Consider the following 22,711-nt stretch of genomic DNA (forward strand, 5'->3'; position numbering starts at 1 on the left):
GCCATCATCTCTGTTGTATCTGTTGCTTAGATTTGATACATGAATGATAGAAGCATTGCATCCAGAACATTTTAACATTATGCTTTTTTTTAAAAGTTCCAGAGGTTCCTAAGAAACCAATTCCTGAACTGCCAAAACCAAAGAAAGAGGTTCCAGAAAAAGGTGCTATTTTTGCTTTCTTAGATATTGGAAATGCCATAATACTGTTTAAACATTAATAGTTTCTTTTATATATATTTCATGCTTTAATATATCACTTAGTATTGATATGGGAAATTCAAGCCCGCACAACTAGATGCAACAACAACTCAAAAAAGCTTTTTAGATTAGATTCCCCACCAACCCTCTGAAGAGTAACCTACCCAGACCCATTTCTCTCTGGCTAATGCACCTAACACTATGGGCAATTTAGCATGGCCAATTCACCTGACCTGCACATCTTTGGACTGTGGGAGGAAACTGGAGCACCGAGGAAACCCACACAGACACAGGGAGAATGTGCAAACTCCACACAGACAGTTGCCTGAGGCTGGAATTGATCCTGGGACCCTGGTGCTGTGAGGCAGCAGTGCTTACCACTGAGCCACTGTGCCACTCATAATGTTAGACAGCATGAGAACAGAACCTGTGGTCCAACCAATCCAGGTCGACCATAATTCCAACCTGAACTAATCTCACCTGCCTCCACTTGGTTCACATCCAAACATTTCCTATTATGTACCTGTCCAAATGTCTTTCTCGTCATTCCCATTATTTTAAATTTTTATAGGGCTCCTTGATGCCACACTTGGTCAAATGCTATCTTGATATCAAAGGGAAGTCACTCTTATCTCAGCTCTTTTGTTCAAGTTTGAATGTGGAACTGGACTGCAATGAGACCTGAACTCAGTGTTACTGGTGGAACCCAAATTAGGTGTCAGGAAGAGCTATTGCTGTCTAAGTGTCACTTGATATTATTGTCAGTGTAACCTTCCATCACTTTTCTGATGATTGAAAGTAGACTGTTAGGCTAGTAATTTACTGGGCTGGGATTTTTCTGTTCTTTGTGGACAGGACGTACTTGAGCTATTTTGCTCATTGTTGTGTAGTTGTCAATCCTGTAACTGTATTGGAACAGCTTGGCGAAAGACCGTGATAATTTTTGGAGCACAATATTTGATTACTATAACTCGGATTTTGTCAAGTCCAATACCTTTTGCTACACCCAATGCCTTCAGCCATTTTCTAATAAATTGTGGAATTGGCTCATGATTAGGCAAGGAAGAATCAATCACTTCACACTTCAGCTGAAGATAGTGGCTGATGCATCAACATGTCTTTTGTATTATGGGGATGTTTGTGGAGACTTTTCCAACCCAAAATTGTTTCATTATTGACAACTATCCATAACTGAATGTGGCAGAACTACAAATACTGTTTCTAGAATCAGATAAAGCAAGCAGTTTCAAGTGTTTATAATACACGTATTCAGCTTCACCAGTGGGTCTGTCCTGCTGGTTGGACAGGATGTGGCCAATGATGGTGATGCCAGAGTCTAAGCCATTGACTGCAAGGTATAATTTGATCAGTATGTCAGTGCTGGGCTGTTGTTTGACTATTCTGTGGAGTACTCACCTAATTTTGGATAATCACCAGATTTAGTCAGGTTGAATGTCCCTTTGTTGTTTCTTGTATTTTAGGTGATTTATGCTTGATGATTTGTCCAGTTTCATTTTAACTAGATTCTTCCTGAGTATATGTATATATGGATACGTTATATCATTGGGTTAATTTCTTTCCAAGTATGTTTGTGTCAGGTAGTTGCCTTTACATCTCAATGATAAAAGCAGATTGTCATAACCATCTTAATGCTGTGCTGTTTCTTAAAGTTCCAGAGGTTCCTAAGAAGCCAGTTCCCGAGCCGTTGAAACCAAAGAAAGAGGTTCCAGAAAAAGGTACATTTAATTTTTTAGATTAAGAATACAGAATTGTTCCTTTTAAAGCAGCGATTAAGAGCTTTTTTCTTTCGTTTGAGCCAGAAATTTTCTTCCACAGAAGTTTTAAATTTATTGAGAGACAAGGCAGTCAGGGGTTATGGAGGTTTACATAGACAGGGAAATTGAGCTGAGACCACAATCATCAATCATTTTATTCAATGGTGGAACAGATTTGAAAGGCCAAATGGTGCCGATGGTGACGTTTGATGCATCTGCTGCCCTTGTCCTTCACGATCATAGAGGTTGCAGTTTGGAAAGAGGTTTTGATAGAAGGTTGGTGAGTTACAGCAGTACGTCTTTTATATAATACACACTGTGGCAAATGTGTGTCATTGATGTAGGGAGTGCTTGCTGAAGATGGTGGATGGGTAGCGGATCAAGCAGTTTGCTGTGTGCTAGATGCTGCCAAGCTTCTTGAGTGTTTTTGGAGTTTCAGCCAACCAGGCAAGTGGGACGTATTTCATCACCATCCTGACTTGTGCCTTGTACATGATGGACAGGCTTGGGGAATCAGGAGGTGAGTTACTCACTGCAGTATTTCTAGCTTCTGACCCGCTCTTGTAGACACAGTACTTAAGTGGCCAGTTCAGTTCAATTTCTGGCCTGTTGTAAGTGGTCTGGTTATTGATAGTGTGAGATGGTAATGCCATTGAACAGGAAAAAGTGATCATTAGAATCTGTCCTATTCAGAATGATCATTGTCTGGCACTGGCCCCTAGTGCAAATGTTGCAGCCACTTGTCAGCCCAAGCCTGGATATTGTCCCTGTCTTGCTGTATTTGAATATGGACTGTGCCATATATGAGGAGTGATGGCTGATGCAAAGCATTGTACAGTCATCTGCAAACATCAAACTTCTGACCGTATGTTGGAGAGAAGGTCATTGATGAAGCAGCTGAAGATGGCTGAGCCAAGGACACTGCCCTGAGGAACGTCTACAGAGATGTCCTGTGACTGAACTGACTGACCTCTATCAATGACAAACATCTTCCTTTGTGGTAGGTCTAACCCCAACTGGTGGAGAGCATTCATCCTTATTTCTATTGACTCCAGTTTTGCTAGGTCAACTGAGACCTTACTCTCCAGGTCAGTCACTCCCAGTTCACCTTGCCTCTTCCATGCATGTTTGGACAATGACTGTAATGAAACCAGGAATTGGATGAGCCTGCCTAGAACCCAACGTGAGTGTCAGTGAGCAGGTAATTGTTGAGTAAATGCTGCTTGATAGCGTTGTGAAAGATCCCTTCCATCATCTTACTGATGATCAAGAATTGAATGTAGACTTGTGGCTGTAAATTGTTTTGTTCTTTCCTGGGATGTGTGTGTTGCTGACCAGACCAGTATTTATTGTCTATCCCTAATTGCCCATGAATTGAGTGGTTTACTAGGACAGTTCAGAGGGCAGTTAAAGATTACCAACATTGCTGTGTGTCTGAAGTCATGTGCGGGCCAAACCAGGTGGGGTCAGCAGATTTCCTGTCATAAAACAGGTCTAGTGAACCAAATGAGCTTTTACAACAATCAGTGATAATTTCATAGCTGGCATTACTAAGATTTGAGATTTCAATTCCAGATTTATCATCAGCTGAATTTAAATTCCACCAGCAGCCATGATGAGATTTGAACCCATTCCCCTGGAGACTGGCTCTCAAAATTAGTTCTCCTCCGGGAATATTAAAATTATGCCTCCATCTCCCCATAAATATTATTGTTCTATATTAATGTTTTTTCATATTTTGTTAAGTGTTTTTGCCATTACTGCCATCTCCAAAACCCCAATCATCTTCCTTTCTGGTAAGTATGACTCCAATCAGCAGAGACATTGCCCCTGATTCTCATCAACTCAATTTGACTCGTGCTCGTTAATGTCTCACTTAATCGATGGCTGCGATGATTTCACACACTCATTTGTACTATCATAGGAAATGCAAATTCAAGCAGAATGGAATATAAGAGTAGGACAACTTTACTGCAGTCGAAGTGAACATTTGTGAGGGCATATTTGGTGTGCAGTTTTGGTCATTTTATTTGAAAAAAGGCATGATTGCTGATGCTGTTTGGAGAAGGTTTACTCAACTCATTCTTTGAATGAAGGATTTCACTTGTGACAAGTGTTTAAATTACTTAGGCCTCAATCCACTGGGGTTTGGAAGAATGTGATGTTCTCTTTGAAACATACAAGATCTTGAAGGGACTGCGTAAGATGGACGCCAGGAAGCCTTTCGTCATGTAGGGAAGTCTATAACTGCAGGGCATTTTGAGAATAAAGAGTCTTCCTTTTAAGACAGAAACCGAGAGTTGGTTTTCCTTTTGGAGGGCAGTTAGAGTCTGAAATTTTCTTCCTCAGATGTTTTAAAGTTTTTGATAGACAAGACTGTCATGGGTTATGTAGTGAGGGAAATTGAGCTGGGACCACACCACAACAATCATCGTACTGAATGGTGGCGCAGACCTGAAGGGCTGAATGGCCTTCTCCTGCATTCCTATTATTAGGTAGACATCAATGTTGTCACTATAATGGAACAATGTGGACATGGTCATGGCTAGATCTGAATCGCGAGGCTTTATGACTCCAATCAGAATGTTGTAAGGCCCTGTATCCAATGGTTTCAGCTGGTTTTTTGCATATTACACGGAATAAATCAACTTGACTGAAGACAGCCATCTGTGCTTCTGGGAACTCAACAAGAAGCTGAGGTGGATAGGGCACATGACACTTCTTGCTGGAGATTGTATCAAATAGTTTAAGATTATCTTTTGTGCTGAGGTGTTGGGCTCTGCTGTTATTAAGGATGGAGATTTTCATCGCCTGTCCCCCTTCCACTGGTTATTTTATTTTCCATTGTTAAAAATCACACAATACCAGGTTCTTGTCCAACAGGTTTATTTGGATGCAGTAGCTTTCAGAGCAATGCTCCTTCCACCCCAGTCCAACACCGGCAGGTTCAAATCATTTTCCACCTTGATTCCTGGCTGAATGTGTAGGATTGCAGAGCTCGGACCTGATCTATTGATTGTGGAATTGCATAACTCTGTGCACTGTCTCTGCTGTTTGCCACGCATGCCTTCTGTGTTGTAGTTTTACTGTGTTCAGACCTCACTTTTCGGCAGGTTTGGTGCTGTTTCTGGCTTGCCCTTCTTCATTGAAACAGGATTAATCCCCTGGTTTCATGATAATACAGGAACAAAGTCTGCGGTCTGTCATGAAGTTGCATATTGCAGATGATTACAATATTGCTGCTGTTGACAATGCAGTTTGCCTCAAAGACGGCCAGTTTTAAGCTGCTAAATCTGTATTGAATGTATGCATGATAACATGGTGGTAAATACCTTGCAACACAAGCCCGGTTGCATTAATGATATCCTTCAGAGAAGGCCTGTTCAGTGAATAGACAGTGTGCTCTTGCAGGAGTGTGAAAGTGCAGGACTATTGATTTATCGGATACTGGGGGAATGTGGTTGCTTGGTAGGTGGAGAGAATAGGGCATTTCCTTGGCCAGCTATGGCTTGATTGCATAAGGACTAGTAGACACTGAAGTCAATGTTCAGGTTAACTGTGTTGCTCTTTCCCAACTCTGTACTACTGTGTTCCTGCTGAATCTGTCCTGCTGAGGGGACAGGACACAATCAAAGATTGTGATGCTCCATTCTAGGGCTTTGGCTGTATGGTTTGATTCAGTGAATATGACTGTGTTATACAGTAATTAATGGTCAGCTCTCCTAATTTTGGAATAGGTCCTCAGATGGGAATGAGAGGACTTCACTTGCTCAAACATGTGCAGTGCGGCTTTATCATTGTCGCTGTTTTGTTTTAATCAATTTCTCCCTCAGTATGCAAATTGAGAAAGTCACTTTGGATTGAACTTTTCTGTTAAGTATATTTGTGTGATTTTAACTTCTTGTTTTGATATATTAATTATAAAATCATTGTATATTAAACTTAAAATTATATTGTCTCTGCAGTGCCAGAAGTTCCTAAGAAGCCAGTTCCTGAACCATTGAAACCAAAGAAAGAGGTTCCAGAAAAAGGTACATTTAATTTTTATAGATCATGAAAATAATAGTAGGTAACTTTTTTTTAACTAATAGTTGGAATCAATGTATACTGGCTGGCCCAGCATTGATTTTCAGTCCCTAATTGTCCTGGAGAAGCTGATGGCAAGCTATCTTCTTGATCTGATGCATTCTTTGCGGGGTCAGTACAGCCATGGTGCTGTTAGAAAGGGAATGTGAAGTTTTAACCCAGCGACCTTGAAGGAGCAGCAGTATATTTCTGAGTCAGAATCACGTGTGACTTGAACAGGGATGTGCGGGTGGTAATGTTCCCATACATCTGCTGCGCTTGTCCTTTGGAAAGTGTTTTTGATGGAAGGTTAGTGAGTTACAGCAGTACGTCTTTTAGATAGCCCACTGTGTGTCAGTCGTGAAGGGAGTGCTTGCTGAAGATGGTGGATGGGTAGCGGATCAAGCAGTTTGCTGTGTGCTGGATGCTGGCAAGCTTCTTGAGTGTTTTTGGAGCTACAGCCAGCCAGGCAAGTGGGAGGTATTTCATCACCATCCTGACTTGTGTCTTGTAGATGGGGGACAGACTTTGGGGAGTCAGGAGGCGAGGTACTCACTGCAGTATTCCTAGCTTCTGACCTGCTCTTGTAGACACAGTACTTATGTGGCCAGTTCAGTTCGATTTCTAGTGTGTTGTAGGTGGCCTGGTTGTTGTTAGTGTGGGATGGTAATGCCATTGAACAGGAAAAAGTGATAGTTAGAATCTGTCCTATTCAGAATGATCATTGTGTACACAGATCTTTGAAAGTTGCCACCCCGGTAAATAGTGCGGTGAAGAAGGCATATGGCGTACTGGCTTTTATTGGTAGAGGAATTGAGTTCCGGAGTCCTGAGGTCATGTTGTAGTTGTATAAGACTCTGGTACGGCCACATCTGGAGTATTGTGTGCAGTTTTGGTCGCCATACTATAGGAAGGATGCAAATGTTGCAGCCACTTGTCAACCCAAGCCTGGATATTGTCCCTGTCTTGCTGCATTTGGATATGGACTGTGCCATATATGAGGAGTAATGACTGTTGCAAAGCATTGTACAGTCATCTGCAAACATCAAACTTCTGACCGTATGTTGGAGAGAAGGTCGTTGACGAAGCAGCTGAAGATGGTTGAGCCAAGGACACTGCCTTGAGGAACGTCTACAGAGATGCCCTGTGACTGAACTGACTGACCTCTATCAATGACAACTATCTTCCGTTGTGGTAGGTCTGACCCCAAATGCTGGAGAGCATTCATTCTTATTTCTATTGACTCCAGTTTTTCTCGGTCAACTAGTACCTTGCTCTCCAGGTCAGTCACTCCCAGTTCACCTTGCCTCTTCCATGCATGTTTGGACAATGACTGAAATGAAATCAGGAATTGGATGAGCCTGCCTAGAACCCAACGTGAGTGTCAGTGAGCAGGTAATTGTTGAGTAAATGCTGCTTGATAGCGTTGTGAAAGATCCCTTCCATCATCTTACTGATGATCAAGAATTGAATGTAGACTTGTGGCTGTAAATTGTTTTGTTCTTTCCTGGGATGTGTGTGTTGCTGACCAGACCAGTATTTATTGTCTATCCCTAATTGCCCATGAATTGAGTGGTTTACTAGGACAGTTCAGAGGGCAGTTAAAGATTACCAACATTGCTGTGTGTCTGAAGTCATGTGCGGGCCAAACCAGGTGGGGTCAGCAGATTTCCTGTCATAAAACAGGTCTAGTGAACCAAATGAGCTTTTACAACAATCAGTGATAATTTCATAGCTGGCATTACTAAGATTTGAGATTTCAATTCCAGATTTATCATCAGCTGAATTTAAATTCCACCAGCAGCCATGATGAGATTTGAACCCATTCCCCTGGAGACTGGCTCTCAAAATTAGTTCTCCTCCGGGAATATTAAAATTATGCCTCCATCTCCCCATAAATATTATTGTTCTATATTAATGTTTTTTCATATTTTGTTAAGTGTTTTTGCCATTACTGCCATCTCCAAAACCCCAATCATCTTCCTTTCTGGTAAGTATGACTCCAATCAGCAGAGACATTGCCCCTGATTCTCATCAACTCAATTTGACTCGTGCTCGTTAATGTCTCACTTAATCGATGGCTGCGATGATTTCACACACTCATTTGTACTATCATAGGAAATGCAAATTCAAGCAGAATGGAATATAAGAGTAGGACAACTTTACTGCAGTCGAAGTGAACATTTGTGAGGGCATATTTGGTGTGCAGTTTTGGTCATTTTATTTGAAAAAAGGCATGATTGCTGATGCTGTTTGGAGAAGGTTTACTCAACTCATTCTTTGAATGAAGGATTTCACTTGTGACAAGTGTTTAAATGGCTTAGGCCTCAATCCACTGGGGTTTGGAAAAATGTGATGTTCTCATTGAAACATACAAGATCTTGAAGGAACTGCGTAAGATGGACGTCATGTGGGGAAGTCTATAATTGTAGGGCACAGTTTGAGAATAAAGAGTCTTCCTTTTGAGACACAAACTGAGAGGTTTTTTTTCTTTTCAGACGGTAGTTAGAATCTGACATTTTCTTCCTCAGAAGTTTTAAAATTTTTGATAGACAAGACTGTCATGGGTTATGTAATGAGGGAAATTGAGCTGGGACCACAACCACAATAATCATCATACTGAATGGTGGTGCAGACTTTAAGGGCCAAATGTCTGCCTCCTGCATTCCTACTATCAGGTAGAAATCAATGTTGTCACTATAATGGAACAATGTGGACATGGTCATGGCTAGATCTGGATCGCGAGGCTTTACGACTCCAATGAGGATATTGTAAGGCCCTCTATCCAGTAGCTTCAGCTTTTTTATTTTGCATATTACACAGAATAAATCAACTTAACTGAAGACGGTTGTCTGTGCTTCTGGGAACTCAACAAGAGGCTGAGGTGGATAGGCACATGACACTTGGAGATTGTATCAAATAGTTCAAGATTATCTATTGCATTAGTTCATTAGATTAATAGTTCAAGATTATTTCTTGCATGAAGGTATTGGGCTCAGCCGTTATTAAGGATGAGGATGTCCGTGAACTGTCACCCTTTATACTGGTTGTTTCATTTTCCATCATCATTGCTGGCTGAATGTGTAGACTGCAGAGCTGTAACCTGATCTATTGGTTGTGGAATTGCTTAACTCTATGCACTGTCTCCACTGTTTACTATGCATGCCATCCTGTGTTGTAGTTTTACTGTGTTGAGCCTTCACTTTTAGGCAGGTTTGGTGCTGTTTTTGGTTTGGCCTTCTGCATTGAACCAGGAGTGATCTCCTGGATTCATGGTAATACAGGAGTGACGTCTGTGCTCTGTCATGAGGTTGCACATTGCAGATGATTACAATATTGCTGCTATTGACAGTGCACATTGCCTCAAAGATGGCCAATTTTAAGTTGCTAAATCTGTAATGAATGTATGCATATTAACATAGTAGTAAATGCCTTGCAGCACAAGCCCAGTTGCAGTCATGATGTTCTTCAGAGGAGAACTGTTCAGTGAATACACAGTGTGCTCTTGCAGGAGTGTGAAAGTGCAGGACTATTGATTTACTTAGATTAGATTTAGATTACTTACAGTGTGGAAACAGGCCCTTCGGCCCAACAAGTCCACACTGATCCACCCACCCAGACCCACCCAGACCCATTCCCCTACATTTACCCCTTCACCTAACACTACAGGCAATTTAACTTGGCCAATTCACCTAACCATTATCAGATACTGGTGGATGTGGTTGCTTGGGAGGTGGGAGTTAATATGGTGTTTCCTTGGCCAGCTTTGGCTGGATTCCATAAGGACTCATAGACACTGAAGTCAATGTTCAACTCTTTGGATTGCCCTTTCCCAACTCTGTACCACTCTGTCTCTGCCAAATCTGTCCTGCTGAGGAGACAGGACACAACCAGAGATTGCAATGCTCTGGCCTAGGGCTTTGGCTGTTTGGTTTGTTTCAGTGAATATGACTGTTTTATTCAGTAACTAAAGGTCAGCTCTCCTAATTTTGGAACAGGTCCCCAGATGGGAATGAGAGGACTTCACGCGGTCAATCATGTACAGTGCGGCTTTATCATTGTCACTGTTTTTGTTTTAACCAATTTCTCCCTTAGTATGCAAATTGACAAAGCCACTCTGGATTGAATTCCTCTGTTAAGTATGTTTGTGTGATTTTAACTTCTTATTTTGATATCTTAATTATAAAATCATTGTACATTAAACTTAAAATTATGCTGTTTCTGTAGTGCCAGAAGTTCCTAAGAAGCCAGTTCCTGAACCATTGAAACCAAAGAAAGAGGTTCCAGAAAAAGGTACATTTAATTATTTATAGATCATGGAAATAATAGTAAGTAACTAATAATAGCAGGACCGTGCAGGTGGTGATGTTTGATGCATCTGCTGCTCTTGTCCTTCACGGTCGTAGAGGTTGCAGTCTGGAAAGTGTTCTTGATGGATGGTTGGTGAGTTATAGCAGTATGCCTTTTAGATGGCATTCACTGTGGCAACTGTGTGTCAGTAGTGAAGGGAGTGCTTGCTGAAAACGGCAGATGGGTAGTGGATCAGGTGGTTTGCTGTGTGCTGGATGCTGCCAAACGTCTTGAGTGTTTTTTGAAACTGCACCCAACCAGGCAAGTGGGAAGTATTCCTGATGAAGGGCTCCGGTCCGAAATGTTGATTTTCCTGCTCCTCGGATGCTGCCTGACCTGCTGTGCTCTTCCAGCAATACACACTCAACCTTGTAGATGAGGGACAGGCTTTGGGGAGTCAGGAGGAGAGTTACTCACTGCAGTATTCCTAGTTTCTGAACCGCTCTTGTAGACACAGTACTTATGTGGCCAGTTCAGTACAATTTCTGGTCTGTTGTAAGTGGCCTGGTTGTTGTTAGTGTGGGATGGTAATGCCATTGAACAGGAAAAAGTGATCATTAGAATCTGTCATGTTCAGGATGATCACTGTCTGGCACTGGCCCCTAGTGCAAATGTTGCAGCCACTTGTCAGCCCAAGCTTGGATTTTGTCCATGTCTTGCTGCATTTGGATATGGACTGTGCCATATATGAGGAGTGGTGATTGATGCAAAGCATTGTACAGTCATTTGCAAACATCAAACTTTTGCCCTTATGTTGGAGAGAGGGTCATTGATGAAGCAGCTAAAGTGTTTAAACTAAGGACACAGCCCTAAGGAGCATTTTTACAGATGACTGAACTCCATCAATGATTCCTGAAGAAGGGCTCATGCCCGAAACGTCGATTCTCCTGCTTCTTGGATGCTGCCTGACCTGCTGCGCTTTTCCAGCAACACATTTTCAGCTCTGATCTCCAGCATCTGCAGTCCTCACTTTCTCCTCCATCAATGACAACCATCCTCCTTTCTGCTTGGTATGATTCAAACTGGCGGAAGAGCATTCATCCTCTCTAATTGACCTCAATTTTACTTGGGTGCTTTGATATCATAGCCAGTCAACTGGTACCTTACTATCAACATCAGCGGAAAATGGAATGTAAGAATAAGGTAGCATTTTGGCACAGGCCCCCAGATGGGAATGAGAGCACTTCACTTGGTTTAACATGTGCAATGCGGCTTTATCTTTGTCGCTGTTTTGTTTTAACCAATTTCTCCCCCAGTATGCAAATTGACAAAGTCACTTTGGATTGAACTCCTCTGTTAAGTATGTTTGTGTGATTTTAACTTCTTGTTTTGATATCTTAATTATAAAATCATTGTGTATTAAACTTAACATTATACTGTCTCTTCAGTGCCAGAAGTTCCTAAGAAGCCAGTTCCTGAACCATTGAAACTAAAGAAAGAGATTCCAGAAAAAGGTACATTTAATTTTTTATAGATCATGGAAATAATAGCAGGTAACATTTTTTTAACTAATAGTTGGAATCTATGCACACTGGCTGCCCAGCATTGATTTTCAGTCCCTAATTACCCTGGTGAAGCTAATGGAAAGCTATCTTCTTAATCTGATACATTCCTTGGGGGGTCAGTACAGCCACGGTGCTGTTAGAAAGGGCGTGTCAGGTTTTTAGCCCTGCAGTATATTTCCAAGTCAGGATGGTGTGAGTCTTGGAGAGGGCCATGCAGGTGATGATGTTTGATGCATCTGCTGCACTTTTCCTTCACGATCGTGGAGGTTGCAGTTTGGAAAATGTTTTTGATGGAAGGTTGGTGAGTTAGAACAGTATGTATTTTAGATGGCACACAGTGCGGCAACTTGTAGATGATGGACAGCCTTTGGGGAATCAGGAGGTGAGTTACTTGCTGCATATTCCTAGCTTCTGACCTGCCCTTCAATTCACAGTACTTATGTGGCCAATCAAATTCAATTTCTGGTCTTTTGTAAGTGGCCTGGTTGTTGATAGTGTGGTATAGTAATGCCATTGAACAGGAAAAAGTGATAGTTAGATCCTGTCCTGTTCAGGATGATCACTGTTTGGTGCTTGCCACTGGTGCAAATGTTACAGCCACTTGTCAACCCAAGCCTGGATATTGTCCAGGTCTTCTTGCATTTGGATATGGGTTGTGCCATATACGAGGAGTAGTGACTGATGCAGAGCATTGTGCGGTCATCTGTGAACATTCTGACTTCTGACCTTATGCTGGAGAGAAGGTCATTGATGAAGCAGCAGAAGATGGTTGGGCCAAGGACACTGCCCTGAGGAACTTCTACAGAGATGTCCTGCAACTGAAATGACTCATCTGTAACAACAACAACCATCTTCCTTTCTGCTAGGTATGATTCCAACCAGTGGAAGAACATTCATCCTAAGTCCTGTTGACTCCAGTTCTGCTTGGGTGCTTTGATATCATACTTGGTCAACTGGTACCTTACTATCAAGATCAGGGGAAAATGGAATACAAGAGTAGGGCAACTTTGCAGCAGCCAAATTGATCATTTGCAAGCCCATATTTGGAATACTGTATGTAGCTTTATTCATTTTATTTGGAAAAATAGGTACAATTGATTGTGCTACTTAGAGGTTTAGCCAACTCAGTCTTTGAATGAAGGAGTTAACTTGTGAAGAATGGTTGAACGGATTGGGCCGAAATCCACTGGGGTTTGGAAGAATGTAGTGTTCTTCGTGAAATGTTCAAGATCTTGAAGGGACTGGGTAAGGTGGATACCAGAAAGCCTTTCCTTTTGTGGGAAAGACTATAAGTGCAGGGCTTAGGTTAAGATTAAAGAGTCTTCTTTTTAAGGCAGAGATCAAGAGTTTTTCTATTGGAGGGTAGTTAGAGTCTGAAAGGTTTTGAGAGACAGGGCTGTCTAGGATTATGTAGACAGGAAAATTGAGCTGAGACCACAACCACAACACTAATCGTATTCAATGGTGGAACAGATTTGAAAGGCCAACTGGCCTTCTCCTGCATTCCTATTATCAGGTACACATCAATGTTGTCACTTTAATGGAACAACGTGAATAGGGTCATGGCTGGTTCTGGACCACAAGGCTTTACGACTCCAATCAGGATGTTGTAAGGCCCTGTATCCAGTGATTTCAGCTGTTTCTTCCTAGCACATAGAATGAATCAACTTGATTGAAGACAGCCATCTGTGCTGCTGGGATCTCACCAAGAGATTCAGGTGGATAGGCCACATGACACCTTTTTCTGAAGTTGGTATCAAAGAGCTCTGGATTATCTTTTGCGCTGAGGTGTTGGGCTCAGCCGTTATTGAGGATGGGGATGTTTATGAACTGTCCCATTTCCACAGGTTGTTTCATTTTCCACCATCATTCCCTGGCTGAACATGTCGGACTGCAGAGCTGTGACCTGGTCTATTGGTTGTGGAATTGCTAAACTCTGTGTACTGTCTCCACTGTTTGCCACGCATGTCATCCTGTGTTGTAGTTTTACTCTATTCAGACCTCACTTTTAGAAAGGTTTAGTACTGTTTTTGGGTTGCCTTTTGTTGTTCCTTATTGAACCAGGATTGATTTCCTGGCTTCATGGCAATGCAAGAGTGAAGTCTGTGCTCTGTCATGAGATTGCGCACTGCAAAATGATTACAATATTGCTGCTATTTGGCAGTGCATATTGCCTCAAGGATACCAGGTTTTCAGCTGCTGAATCTGTATTGAATCTCTGCATTTCAGCATGGTACTAATGTCTTGCAACACAGGTCCAGTTAACAGTCGCGATGTCCTTCAGAACAGGCCTATTCAGTGAATATACTGTTTGCCCTTGCACGAGAGTAAAAATGCAGGAGTATTGATTTATTGGCCACTGGTGGAAGGTGGTGTTTGGTAGGCCTGATTCTATGAGGACTCACAGACACTGGAGTCAATCTTCCAGCTCCATGGGTTGTTCCTTCCCAACTCTATATCGCTGTGTCACTGCCAAATCTGCCCTGCTGAGGGGACAGGATATAGCCAAAGGTTGCAATGCTTCGGCCTAGGGTTTTGGCTGTTTGGTTTGTTCAGTGAAAATGACTGTGTAATGCAGTAGCTAAGATCAGCTCCCCTAATTTTAGCACAGGTCCCCAAATGGTAACGAGAGGACTTCACTCGGTCAAATAGGTACCATGTTATTAATGTCGTTGTTTTGTTTTAACCAATTTCTCCCCTGGTATGTGTAATGTGGATTGACAAAGTCACTTCAGATTGAATTCCCCTGTTATGTATGTTTGTGTGATTTTAGTGTCTTGTTTGGATATTTTAATTATAAAATCATTGTATGTTAAGCTTCTTAACATTATACTGTTTCTATAGTGCCAGAAGTTTCTAAGAAGCCAGTTCCTGAACCATTGAAACCGAAGAAAGAGGTGGTGGCTCCTGAGAAAGGTCTGCATTTCCTTTTCTTGTTCCATATGTTGGAAATACTTATGGGGAGTCTGGATGCATTAGATACGAAGGGCCTATTTAGCTTGGCATAGAAATCAGTGACTATGGGGCATAAATTGAAAATAATTAGTAGGACAGTTGAGATGAGGTAAGCTTATTTTTCCATCAGAAGTTGTTTAGGTGCTGAACGGCATCACCTGAAAAGGTACGAAACAGAAGCTCAACTCATTGAAGCAGTGGGTGGATATGCACCAAAAGTGCTGTAACCTGCAGAGCTACAGATCAAAGTCTTTAAAGAGGGATTAGACTGAACTGCTCATTTATTGGCTGACACAGTCAATGTGGACCAAGTGACCAATTTCTGTACCATAGAAATACCATGACATTTGTGATTTCTAATAAGATAGGGTAATGATCATTGGCTGTTATAGCATATCAAGTGTCATATTTAGGTAAACTCTTATACCCTATATTTCTAAGTCTGTTTTTGTGTTGTGACAATACTATCATTAGCTCTCATTGCTGGCTTTATATTATTTGAATTGTGTGCTGAAACATGTTCATTGCAGTTCAGTTCATTGTGAGTTGAGCTCTCAAAGGTGCTGTATTATTGAATACATGCAGTTTTGTTTGACAACCAATTTTAGTGCACACAATGAACTGATTTAATTCTTTCTAAGAACATATCACATTATTATAACATGACTAATTATTATTTATGCTATAACTCACTCAAATAGTTTGCAACATTTTAACACTGGACCAGGGAGAAGATGAAATGTACCTGTCATAAAGGAGCTTTTTAAGCGTTTGTTCGTCATAAGAAAGTTCAATGTTAAACTTCTTTAATGCTCACTTATTTTTATGTATGAAATATTCATCATTTGGTACATTAACCATGTTGTGCATGTGTTCAATGTAAATTTCTTCTTGTGAAAGTATTCTTTGTTATTTACTTTTTTAAAAAAAATTGTTTTTAAAAGTGCCCGAGATTCCTATGAAGCCAGTTGCTGAGGCTAAAGCAGTAACCGTTCCAAGAAAAGTTGAGAAGCCTGCACCAGAAGAAGGTAAAATGAGAAAATAGCACAATGGGGCAAATGCAACTTGGGCAGGGACGCAATCTGGATATGAATGCATTGGGCAGAGTAATAATAATTAGCTGTCCACTTTTGTTGCTCCTGCCAAAGTTAAATTTCTTCCCTATGTTTGAGATCGACATTTCTTGGAAGAAATGTTCTTTTACTTCTTTAAAGTTTCTTTATTTTTAACTTATGGGTGTTTCTATTACCTCTTTCATGTTTAGTGATAAAAGTGTTCATTGATATGTTATGACGTTGAATTGTGATTGTCTTTTTGTTACTTTTCGAAGTATCATTTTGTCTTGTTATGTTTCCTGTTAAAAATATACAACTAAAATTTACATTCAAATTATCTAGATGGAAAATATCATAAATAATACAAAATATTTGTTATGTGGAACATGAGAATAAATGTAGAATTATTTTCTTAGATTATAATAATTTTATTCTCATGCTTCTTTTTTATGACAATTCTAAAGGTAGATGATGCTCATTAAGGGGAGGAATGTTTGTGCTAGGGAATGGAATAATTCGATTTCAAGCATCCATACTTAGTATCTAGTATCCTATTAAAATTCCACAAATAATGTACATTAATCATCAAGCTTTAGTTAAAACAAAACTGTGCTACACTAGTTCTTAAAATTTCTCAAAATTGCTTTGTTCGCTCAAAGGTAAATTGCTCATGTTATCTCACCAAGTAGATTTCTGTGCTGTGGGCTCATGCTCCACAAGAACTGGATTCAAATTATCCAACATCATTTGGTATAGGACCGTCATATCAACAGCAATTTTCCATTTATTCAATCTGGCTTCAGTTTGAAACTAGGTTACAAAGATGAAGGGAAAATGCGTAATGAATTATATCATTCAACTTTTCTTATCAGAATTTTTAATATAAATTTTAAAACATCCCTTTTGTAGTCATAGCATCTTTCAAAGTAAAATACTTAATCAGTTTGAATAATCTTCCAATTGTACCTAATGTCATCTAGATTTTAACCAGTACAAAACAATGCAGCTTCATGTTTATTTGTTTACTCTCTTATGTTTATGTGTCTTATGTTGTCCTTCTCTTATTGAATACTTAATTTATTTTAAAAACAATATTTGAAGTGCTTCAAGTTGACAAGAGGGCTCCACCAGCACCCATCCCTGTTTCAAGATCAGTCTTAATCACTCCAGAAAAGGACAGAAAAGGTACAGAATTAGCCAAGCATTTTGCTGTTTGAAAAAAAAGTGCAAGTACAAACATTCAGTTCTCTCCTGAACACTACCAGTGCTCAGCTGGTTCACCAAAATTCTTTTTGTGTAATGTTGATGTCTTTTGTTTCAATGTCTATAATGTAATTTAATAACGTGCTATTGTGTCATCTTGAAATACTCGTTCTGTTTTCGAGTCTTGGAGTCATTACAGCACAGAAGGATGCCACTTGTATTGAATCCACACTGATGAACAATCTAGACCGACCCAAACCTTCTTTCTGCCCAAGAAATCTTTAAACTTTTTTTTAAAGTAAGTCCCTATCCAATTTCCTTTTAAAATCATTCATTGTCTCCAACTCATAGGCAGTGAGTTCTGGGTCATTACCACTCCTGGCATAAGCAAGTTTTTCCTTGCATTCCAGTTTCATTTCTTACATAAAACCTTAGCTCTATGTCCCCCAAACCTTGTATAATCTGTCAGTGGGAACAACTGGCATTCATAATCTTTTACACCACCATCAGATCTTTCCTCAGCCTTATTTCATAAAAGAGAACAAACCACCTTCTCCAACCTAACATTGTAGCTAGATTTCCTCATTCTTAGATCTCTCAAGAAAGTGTTGGGCCTGAACTTGGACATTTTCTCAACTTACATGCCCACTCCCCTCCCAATTTGTTCTAATGCTGTGAACTGTCTTCACTGAAGCTTCCTGCCACAGAAAATGCCTGCCTGTGCCAGCCAACCAGGTAGCTGGTTCAGCCTAGAGGCTGGGAAGCAATATATAAATAATGCCTAGAAGCAAAAATCACTGGCTGGTTACATTTGTAACTATCTTCATGTTCATTATGTCTATCAGGTATTAGCTGTAACTGTCAATGTTGTTTGTCTGTGATATTTTATGTTAGTATCAACCACTGTACTCAATTCCATTATGTGTATCAAGTATTAGTTCTTACTGTCAATGTTGTTTATCTGTGGTATTTTATGCTAGTAACTTCTGTACAGTCTAAAGCTGTGTGTTATTGTTCAAGTCCCTGAGGTTATGAAAAGTTCCATTTATGAAGAAATTATGGACATCCGTTATGAAGAAAAATCAAACATTTCTTTTAAAGGTATATTTAAAAAAAGCTTTACCTTTGTGGACTGCTGTTCTTTTAATTCTTATTGTGTTCCAGTGTTATGCTGGCTCTTCTACTTAAATGACTTTCATACTTATAATTTTGTATCTTATGTCTTGCCCTGTCTGTTATTATGTTATTGACATGTTGTGTTTAAAAATATTTCTTGACTCTTTGTAAGTGTTTGTACTATGCATTAACTGAAATGAGTTATTTTTAGCAACAACAAGCACATTTAAGGCATCTTTTAAGGTCTAAAATGCTCCAAAGCACGTTTCAAATTAGAAAATAATAAATGAATCAGTTACTGAAGAATGGAGGGAACGAACAAAATGCTGGTTAAAGTGATGAGATTTGAGGGGGGTTTTAATAGGAAGAAATAAGAGGTGCATGGAGAGAATTCCAGACACTAGAATTTAGGTGGCTGTAGTATCTGATTCTGGCAGGCTTTTGGGACGCAAAATAAATTAGAGCATTCAGCTACTTAGATGGGGAGAATACAGTGCTGAAAAAAAAGAAGCAGGGTGAATCTATCTAAAGCATTGAACACAAGCATGTTGGGAGCTCAAACTTCTCAGAGTTCTCTTCATCTACTTCCACTTGTGAGAGTTTTTTTTGGCTGAAATCTTATATGTATGCAAGGTTTTGGCCCACATATGGTTCAAAGTGAGAAAAAATCTGAAGCTATTCAGTCACTTATATTTTAAATTCAATGGAGAATTTGTCAAAGCTGGATTTTACAGTATAGTGTTGTGCAATTAACAGCCAAAGGGATGGAAGATGGGAGATCAGAAAGATATCCTTGGAGCCAACAAGTGCAGAGACCACTAAAAGAGTATGTAGGGATTTGTGCACCATTTAGTTGAAGGTTGAATTGGATAGAATTTGTAATTCAGAAGATGTGGGCCTGAAATTTAAATTATGACCAATGGTATCAAGACAGAAATTAGTTTAAATCTTTACAAACTTTTTTTTTACCAAGAGGTGAACTTTCCTAGAATCATGGTTAAATGTCCTTGGAGTACTATACTCTACTATACTCTAGTCTCCAAGTTATGAAAATAATGCAGAATGTTAAAAAAAAAGGATGGTACCAGATCAGAAAGGTTGTAGCTATCAGGAAAGATTGAAGAGGACAGAACATTTTCCCTAGAAAAAACCAGGCTTTATAACAATGAAGGGAATTAGTGGAATAGGTACAATGGAGGTGTTTCCACTTGTGGAACAGCCAAAACTAGAGGACATAAGTATGACATGGTCATTATTAAATCCCGTAAGGAACTCAAGAAAAAATGACTTCACTTTCAGAAATTGCCACTATCTAGAACAGCTGAGACAAAAAAGGGGATTTTTAAAGGGGCAGCAGGATAAGTACCTGAAGGACAAAGGTACAGAAATATATGCAAATAGGATTCAATAAAATAGGCTGGACAGAAGGTGAAGCATAAACACCAGCTTGTTTCAGTGTTGTAACTTCCATTTAGTTTTACTGCATGAAAATTGCAGTGTTATTAAAAAAAAATACTGTTTGCTTTTCAAGAAATAAGTTTAATGCGACTTACAAAAGTTTTAATAATGTCTTTAAAGTGCCTAAGGTTGCCAAGAAACGTGTGCCTGAAAAAGTTGTGCCAATCACATTTGCAGAAAGCAAAGAGATTACTCCAGTAAAAGGTACAGAAGTGGTAGTACCTTCATTTTTGTGGTCTTCTCACAGTTAATACTAATAGTAACTTTAATGTCTCATGAGCTTCATCCAATAACAAGTAATAAGTTGTATTTTCATGTTGTCATTTTTATCATTACACCTTTCTTTTCTTGTTTTTTTAATTGTCTTCAATGATTTGGTTTGGTGATGACCTTGTCTGACTTTTGTTTTACATCTTTATTTTTACAACTGTGTTGTGGTGTTGTTACTTTATCTTTTGTAGTAACATTTATGTCATCTTATACTCTTCAAATCTAAACCATTAACTAAAATACTAAAAACTTTTTCTTCAAACTCTGAAGCTTTCAAGAAGACTTTACATAAAGAAATTATTGAAGCTGACAAGCCTATTTCATATGATGAAATTATTGAGCCTGAGGAGGTTGTTTTACATGAAGAAAAGATTCAGTTTGAAGAGGAAATTGCTGAGGGCGATGAAGAAATTTTATATGAGGAAAGCATTGAGTTCGATGAGATGGTCTTGCCTGAAGAAACTTTTGAAGCTGACAATGTCATTTTGCCTGAGGATGTTGTTGAGGCAGATCAGATTTTGCATCGAGAAATTGTTGAAGCTGACAAGGCGACTTTATATGAGCCAAGTATTGAAATCAGTGAAATGCCTTTACGTGAGGAAACTGCTCCATTTGACAAAATTATTTCACCTCAAAGAATCATTGAGGCTGAAGAGAAAACTTTACGTGAAGATATCATTGAGGTCACACGTCCAAAAAAAGAGAAAACTATTACAGAGCAAGGTATAGACCTGATTTGATAGAAGAGAGTATTCTAAAACAATTGCAGTATCCCACCAACCAGTGCAAATATTTATGGCATTTTGATTTTCTCATACCTTCTTTGGGAAACTCTGTTTAGTTATATACTGATGTCTCCAATGTGGATATCTAAATTTCAAATATTCTCCAGTTACATTATTGTTTCTTGTCTTCTGTTTACATCACGCTTTCACATTTATTCTGTAATGTAAGAGTTTATGAATTCTAACATTTTTAGAAATTCCTTACTAAACTTAAACTTTGCAGAATTAGCTAGTTAAAAAATCACTTAGGCAATAGTTAATGTTTGCCATATTGTGTGAACATTACTAGGGCCCATTAGGGACATGACCCATTTTTTGCAGTGTAGAACAATAAGCGCTTATTTACAGGAACCAAGACTGGAGACTAATCAGCTGTAATTATGCTATATCAAATCAAAATATACTAAAAAAAACTTCTACCCTGCAAATTCTGTTTGACCTGATAGGACATTCACTGGTAGAATTTTCTAGGCTCTTTTCATAGGCTACCATTTCTTGTTATATTATCTTTACAGTTTATAGTTCTGTGCAAGTTGTATTCCATTATAGTGAATATTAATGCTTGAATGTTCTTTTTTAAACCTTTATTTAACAAATTTAAAGCATTGTGTTTACTGTCCTTTACTTTTGATATATTTGATTGTCTGTTATTAATGTTGGCAGTGATTTAGGTCATATACACACTAAATATTTCAACAAAATATTTTTTTAAGTGACTACATTTGTTGAGAAGATTGAACCTATAGGAGTCACTGCTCCAGTGAAACAAGATTTGGAACCAGAGGAAGGTACACAAATGAGTGTCACTCATTGTTTTGTGTCACTGGTGCCAAATCCATGAAGCATTCTACATTTTAATACCCTTCATTTTCATCACATCTTCTCATCTGCAGTTTGTCTTTCTTGCAATTCATTATTTCATTGCTTTATTGAATATGCTTGCTTTTGAATATATTTTGTTCCTTTATTCATCTGTCCCTTTTTAAAACCTTGTTCCCTGAGTATCATTCGTATACTCTAATTAGTGAAAGAGAATTTTTGATGAAAGGAAACTATGTTAGCCACATATACAATTTAACTATGAAAAGTGAAAATCAACCCTGACCTAACTAATTACTGAATATTATTACTGTTGCAAGGCTCTAGTTTTTAATAATAGTTAACATGCCATGTAATTTTAATGTAAGCAAATTTTCCAGTTTTAAATGTGTAATTCTCGTGTTCAATCTCTATATATACCATCCATTCTCAAGATCCATTCTCAATAATTTCACACTTCTAAGATTTCTATATAAAAATGATTGAACTGTTGGCCAATTAGGAAGCATGCCTGAATGCTGCAGGAAAGAATACTTCAATTTCTTTCTCCCCTCTAATTGATGACCTGGGTGATCTTGCAAATTCAGCATTAGGTGGAAACAGAAAAGGAAATATGGTCAAATTAGACTGGTGCTGAATTCTAATTGATAAGGTATGGTAGTTTCTGAATCAGGGGACAAATACCTAAGAATTTAAGATACTTTTCATATTCTGAAGGACAACGTTCCATGTAATTATGTATTTGGAGATTTGACTCTATTACTAACAAACGTTTTGACATTGTTTTTAAAGTGTTTGAAGAGGAGGAAGTACCTGTCACTACAGTTCCCATTTCTGCACCAGGACCAGTCAAGAAACCTGTGAAAGGTACATTTTTTATCAGAAGTTTGGATCTTATTTTATAATTGTAAATGTGAAAATACTTAACTGTAAAATATGGTGATTTACAACTCAAGTTTTCTTTTAGTGTTAAATGTAAGATTATATAGAATTTATGTCCACAGGTTTCTAAATGTTGTGTGCTGGTTGTATCAAATTGTCTCTTGAGTCTATAAAAAAAGTTACAATTGATGTATCTTGTCTTTTGTGATACTCTTTGTTAATGTGTATATTTGTAAATTTTGCTGTCTATGGATACGTTTTACAGTGTCTTTTAA

The 22,711-nt window shown here is 39.0% G+C and overlaps 1 protein-coding gene across 1 annotated transcript in view; it reads left to right on the plus strand.

Annotated features, from left to right (window-relative positions):
• The window catches only part of ttn.1 (titin, tandem duplicate 1), a 336,276-nt gene that overhangs the window by 193,645 nt on the left and 119,920 nt on the right, over positions 1-22,711 (plus strand). The window contains exons 146-158 of the mRNA XM_043694489.1: positions 97-162; positions 1,869-1,934; positions 5,939-6,004; positions 10,266-10,331; positions 11,777-11,842; positions 14,738-14,809; positions 15,793-15,876; positions 17,005-17,088; positions 18,127-18,207; positions 19,801-19,884; positions 20,221-20,673; positions 21,449-21,523; positions 22,347-22,421. Coding sequence (XP_043550424.1) covers positions 97-162; positions 1,869-1,934; positions 5,939-6,004; positions 10,266-10,331; positions 11,777-11,842; positions 14,738-14,809; positions 15,793-15,876; positions 17,005-17,088; positions 18,127-18,207; positions 19,801-19,884; positions 20,221-20,673; positions 21,449-21,523; positions 22,347-22,421 — 1,338 coding nt within the window. The remainder of the gene's footprint in view (positions 1-96; positions 163-1,868; positions 1,935-5,938; positions 6,005-10,265; positions 10,332-11,776; positions 11,843-14,737; positions 14,810-15,792; positions 15,877-17,004; positions 17,089-18,126; positions 18,208-19,800; positions 19,885-20,220; positions 20,674-21,448; positions 21,524-22,346; positions 22,422-22,711) is intronic.

The sequence above is a fragment of the Chiloscyllium plagiosum genome, chromosome 7 (genome assembly GCF_004010195.1).
Source record: "Chiloscyllium plagiosum isolate BGI_BamShark_2017 chromosome 7, ASM401019v2, whole genome shotgun sequence".
Lineage (NCBI taxonomy): Eukaryota > Metazoa > Chordata > Chondrichthyes > Orectolobiformes > Hemiscylliidae > Chiloscyllium > Chiloscyllium plagiosum.